Source organism: Triticum aestivum, chromosome 2A (assembly GCF_018294505.1).
Source record: "Triticum aestivum cultivar Chinese Spring chromosome 2A, IWGSC CS RefSeq v2.1, whole genome shotgun sequence".
NCBI lineage: Eukaryota > Viridiplantae > Streptophyta > Magnoliopsida > Poales > Poaceae > Triticum > Triticum aestivum.
The window spans coordinates 13537572-13543920 of NC_057797.1; the positions used below are offsets into that span (position 1 = coordinate 13537572).

At 39.0% G+C, this 6349-nt stretch overlaps 1 protein-coding gene across 1 annotated transcript; it reads left to right on the top strand.

Annotated features, from left to right (window-relative positions):
• Positions 1-2823: 2823 nt before the first annotated feature.
• On the top strand, positions 2824-5266 carry LOC123191324 (indole-2-monooxygenase-like). The gene is made up of 3 exons (XM_044604111.1): positions 2824-3318; positions 4138-4566; positions 4643-5266. The coding sequence occupies exons 1-3, from the start codon at positions 2824-2826 to the stop codon at positions 5264-5266; spliced, it is 1548 nt and encodes a 515-aa protein (XP_044460046.1).
• Positions 5267-6349: the final 1083 nt, after the last annotated feature.

Here is a 6349-nt window from a genome sequence, read left to right on the forward strand (position 1 = left end):
ATTTTTTTATTTTCAAATTTCTGAAATATTTTAACCTCTAATCTCTAGTCACCCCTCATCACTGCTCAATTTAACCTCTAATCTCTAATCATCCCTCAGCATTCCAAATCATCTAACTTCCCGAACGGTCACCCATCCTTTCACTACTCCAGCCTGAGCACACTTAACTTCCGGGTTCTATTCTCCCTCGTTTCCAAGTCTGCACTTGTTGTTTTGCTGACAATAGTAAGATGTCAATCCTATTAACCCTCAGGAATTTAGCTTGAGCATTAAGTCACACATTTTACTGTTTGAGTTTGAAACTATTGTTCTAAAAAACAATATTAATTTTGGTAACACTAATATTTCTTGAATAAGTAGTTTGACCACAGTTTGACCAGATTTGACCAAAATTCAAAAAAACTGAAATAATTATTTAGTAACACAAATATTGTTGAATAATTATTTAGTAATACTAATACTTTTTGAATAAGTAGTTTGACCATAGTTTGACCAGATTTAACAAAAATTCAAAAAAACTGAAATTTGAGCATAACTTTTTTCCTTTTAGAATTTGAGGATTCTAAAAATTTGCAAACATGCCGTAGGCAGTCAAAATCGGATGCCGATTTTCGTGCTGAACATTTTGATATATTATATGTTTTCTTCTGTCCTCGTATGCAAAAATTATAGCCGTTTTACATTCTCCCTGCACTTTTTGGAAAACATGTCCAAATTTAAGTTTTTAAATTTTCCGAACTAGTAGATGTGGTAATATAACTACATCTCGAAGGATTTTAACTTTTGAAGTTTTTATCATTTTCTTTTGCTTTTTACAAAACTGAAAAGGCGATACACCTGGGGGGTAGGATTTGAAAATTGCACCATTAGTACCGGTTCGTGGCACGAACCGGTACTAAACTAAAGGTGTGCGATGCCCATTAGTACCGGTTCGTGGCACGAACCGGTACTAATGGGCATCGCACACCTTTAGTACCGGTTCGTGGCACCAACCGGGACTAAAGGTCCCATTTGAACCGGGAGTAATGCCTGTACGGTTCCCTCGCTGCTCGAACCGGGACTAATGCTCACATTAGTCCTGGTTCGTAACGCAACCGGGATTAATGCTCTTTTCTGGCCGAACAAAAGCTCTGTTTTCTACTAGTGGACTAAGGCAATTTGAGTAAGATACCATTCCTTGAAGCATCTAGAAGTTATGGTGTAGTTAGAAATATAACATAAATTATAGTATAACCTATCAATGTTTAAATTCAATATTTCATTTGAAATTTGGAAGTAGTGTGTTGAATGCATACATCAACATTAAGATTTAATTACGAGTAAAGTTTCTCTAAGATTTATAGCAGCGAAGATAGATAAAAAGGATGAGGAGTAAAATAAAAAAGGGTCCAAGATTATTATAAAATCTTTGGTTTTGAATGAATGGATGCGGGTCTCAATGCCATCGGTCTTCCATTGTTGTTGTTAGACAACAAAATATCATTGTCAACAACGTAATTCACACTCCATCAAGTACCCAAGAATGCATTGTTTTTACAATCACTTTTTTATCTTCTGAACTATTTCGCTGCTAACACAACATTGAAAAATAAATCAAATGGTAGTTTACAACATAGCACAAATACAAAGTAAATCTAGCTGCGCAAATGCGCGGGCCACCCAGCTAGTTTTATTCATTCGGGCAATACCAATGCCACTAATTAATTCATTCTTGAATTTCCTTTTTAGAAAATTCCACTATTATATGCTTATTTGTGTATAGTATATAAAAAAGCAATTTATATGTAAATTGTATGCAAATTTTGTGAATATTTGTTTTATTTTCCTTCCTCAAAAGGGTAATATCAAAACCATTAATTCATTGTTTCCTCCGAAAATGTCATTTTTTGTGTGTAAGTATACATGCAATAACTATTCAACATGTGTGTAAATTATATTAGATTGCAATACATACACTATTACATGTTCTTAATTTTAGCATATTACAAAAGACGAAATTTTAGTGTGAAGTTGTGTTTTTTTCTTTTTTCTTTCTTTTTAGAGGGTAATACCAATCCCACTAATTCATTATTATTTTTACGCCTGCCACTAATTCATTATTACTTGGAATATTTCATTATAGTTTTAATTACATTTCTTTTCCTCTTTAAGGGTAATAGTAGTGCCACTAATTCATTCATTTTTGAAACTTTGTTTTTGCGAAAATTCTACTATTATATGTGTGTATTTTTTGCTAATGTAAAAAGTGCCATTTCTATGTAAATTGTGTGCAATTTTAGTTATTTTTTATTTCTTTCTTCATAAGGGGTAATACCAACGCCACTAATTCATTCTTCCTTAGGGAACTTCATATTTTGTTTCCTTTATTTCTTTTCATTTATTTTTATTTTTGCCTTGTGTCTTAACAGGTATTGGGTCAATTTCTGTTATGTTTCAGACCATGCCCAAGTATTTAGTAGGCTTTTGTTTGGCGGTTGCAAAGGGTCGAGTGCTCCTCTAGAAAATTTACTGGCCCAAATAATTGCAAGTCAATTTTGATTTTGCTGCACTGAGAAAAGTGGACGTGCCCAAATTATTTTTTCAGCCAACTTATCCCTAGCCGGTCCCTTGTATTTTCCACTTTTTTTTTGAGCGGTCAGAGAAAGTTCATAAAACCTGTAACCAAGACCCAAAGACTACCTTGTATGTTTTTAAGAATGAAAGCTACGTTGTCGCCTAACTAATACTCTGCCTGGCTAGCTTATAAGCAACCGATCGAGCTGGTTCATAAGAACAATTGCGCCGCAGAGCTCCAGAAAGTGCTGAGCTATACATTAACTTCCCATGGTAGATCTCGTCATGCTAGAGACGCCTCCAACGGCATGGTTTCTGTTCCTCTTCCAGCTCTTCCTCTTGTTTGTGCTTTATTACTGGTTCACTTGGAAGACAGGGAAAAGGCAACAGCGAGAAGGCAGACTCCCGCCATCACCACCCGCACTGCCCATCATCGGCCACCTGCACCTCCTCGGCTCGCTCCCACACATCTCGCTCCGCCGCCTCGCCAGGAAGCATGGCCTCGACGTGATGCTTCTCCATCTCGGTACCGTGCCGACGCTCGTTGTGTCGTCGCCGCATGCCGCAGAGGCGGTGCTGCGCACGCACGACCACGTCTTGGCGTCACGGCCGCACTCCGTGGTCACCGACATCCTCATGTATGGCTCGTCCGACGTCGCCTTTGCGCCATATGGCCAAGGCTGGCGGCAGGCAAGGAAGCTCCTCACCAACCACATGCTGAGCGTTAGAAAGGTGCAATCTTTCCGCAGCGCCGTCATGGAGGAGGTAACTTTCAATGATTTTCCAGTTTTCCCCACACCACATTTGATAGAATTGTTTTTAATATCTCGGCGTGAAAGACATTATGAAGACATAAAATTGAAAAATGCATAAACTTTTTCCTTTCCAGACATGAAAAAATCTTACTATTTCAGAAGATGAAGAAAACTGTGGATTGTGAAAACTAAAAATTAGATGACGAGGTGACCAGAAGAAAAATAGAAAATGGGTCTGGCTATCCGCAAGGCGACGTAGTGCAGGTCCATCAGACAAAAATATACCGTCATATTTAATATATATTTAATACAATTTGTATGAAAAGCTGACCATAGATCATGTGGGTAAAATAATATAGATTGTGCTTCATAAAGAAATCTCGAAACCAACTCAGTCCAGTTGGCACACAGTCCTAGCAATAGCGAGAGGAAAGGTCATGGCTTGAAAATCCATCAGATATACATAGAGGAACGTGGAAACGCTCATACTACTCAACACCAGCAACTATCTAGAAAAGAGAGGTCAGGGCTTAGACGGTCACCAGTTAACTAATGAATAGACCACATCCACTAGTTAGGATATTCCACATTTCTAAGCAAAAAAATGGGAGCCTGATATTTTGTTGTTACTATGTATGTCACCATCAGATACGACGTCCCTTTTTATTCAATGATTTCCTACTGTCGAGCCTTGTTGGTAATTTTCGTAGCGTTTTCACAAACTTACCACGTCAGAAACAAAATAAAGAAAATTGACTTTCATTGTGCCATCTGCTAAGATTCCATAAATGTTAGCTACTCTCATACTTTAAGATGCATGCCATCATATGTGAGCATGGTGATTGCCAGGACTAACGAGGCCGCCGCAGTCGGCGGTGTGGTGGACATGAGTGAGCTGCTCAAGACATTCACATATGACATGGCATGCCGCATCGTGTCCGGAGAATTCTTCCTAAAAGAAGGACAAAGCAAGTTGTTCCAAGACCTCACCAATGATACCTCACTGCTGCTAGGAGGGTTCAAGGTGGAGGAGTACTTCCCAACATTGTCTAGGGTAGGACTGCTTAAAAGGACAGTTCATGCAAAGGCAGAGAGACTAAGGTATAGATGGGCCGATCTGCTGGACAAGGTGATCGATTATCATGAGAACAAGGACAAGTCAGTGTTAGATAACCAGGGTGGTAATTTCGTCGATATTCTCTTGTCTGTTCAGCTGGAGTATGGTCTCACAAGAGAGCAGATGAAAGCTCTCCTAACCGTAAGTGAATATAATACCTTCCAGATTATTACAAATAAATAAATATTATAGTATACTAATTAATTGACATCCACAGGATGTATTTTTCGGTTCGACAGACACATCATCTAACACCCTCGAATTCACAATGGCTGAGCTCATGAGGAGGCCCCGCTTGATTGGGAAGCTACAAGACGAGGTAAGGAGTATGGTACCCCAGGGACAGGAAATTGTTTGTGAAGCCGACATGAGCAATATGACATACCTAAGAGCAGTCATAAAGGAGTCACTCCGACTTCATCCTGTTGCACCTTTACTTGCTCCACACCTTGCCATGGCCGACTGCAGCATTGATGGGTACATGATTCCTGCTGGGACGCATGTCTTCGTCAATGTATGGGCCATTGGTAGAGACTCTAGCTCTTGGGAGGACAGTGAAGAATTCATACCTGAAAGATTTATGGAGGAAGGCAGTGATGTGCATGTCAACTTCATAGGGAGTAATTTTAAACTCTTGCCATTCGGGGCAGGACGCAGGATATGGCCTGGTATAAACCTCGGAATCACGACTGTTGAGCTTATGTTGGCAAACTTAATGTATCATTTCGACTGGGAACTGCCAAAAGGGGTTGAGAGGAAAGACATTGACATGACGGAGGTGTTTGGACTAACTGTGCGCCTAAAGGAGAAATTACTGTTAGTTTCAAAATCACGCAAGTAACCGGATAAGATCTTCTAAGCAAATTTATGTCACCGGTATGTTGCTGCTACAAAATAAATGTCAATTCTAGCCATAAAAGCAGTCAGGATTTTGATCCTAGGGGCGGGGAAGAAAATAAGAACCACACAAGTATACCATGCATATGATGTACTTTTCGTTTGACTTACTGTGTTTTTTTATTAATGGCACAGTGTTTTATGAGTTGGCATATCAACTGAAATGAGATCCAATCCGGACTAGTTCCATCTGCTCATTTAGATTTACATACTGAAAAGTAAGGAGTCACTCTACTATTTTATTTTTATTCTTGAAATGTACCAAACTTTAGCTTTGAAGGAACCTTTATGATTTAGCTTCCACCTTACCTTATCCTTATCCCCAGGCAAAATAAAACTATCCACGACATCTTTCAACTCAGTCCATTGAGAAGAAGCCTCCCCTATAGATAATTCGCTCTGAAACTAAGGGAATATAAGCCTTCATTCTGGGCTTTTTGCAATGTGATGTTCTTAGTGCTGGAAATATGCCCTAGAGGCAATAATATTGTCTTATTAATTTTTCCACTTTCATAAATGAGAGTTCATATTTCATGCTATAACTGCTATGATTCTGAAATATGCAATTCAGTGGAAACTCATATGCACCTGTGAAATGATAAATGGTATAATATAGGTTCCTGGCCTTGCCTCTAAGACAGGCACAAGTGTTGGTGGTGATCATATTTTCCCGACCTCAGGATATCGTTAAGTGTAATGATAGTACTGAAACAACATTGAGAGTATGACGTTAGAAGAACGATCATATTGAATCTACCCAATCTTGTTTTTTATACTTTGAGATAATATCGTCTGCAATCAATTGTTATAACACAAAGTTTTAGCATGTGTTTAGTTCCTCGGACCATGAGATTATCGTAGTCACTTCCTACCATACGACGGACTTTGGGGTTGCTCAAACGTCATCAGTAAGACGGTGATCATAATGACAACTTTCGAGTTCATCGGAAAGTTTGACAAGGGACTGGATGGCTCGAGAGTGGGATTTGTTCTTCCAACGATGGAGAAATATTCTTAGGGCCCTCTC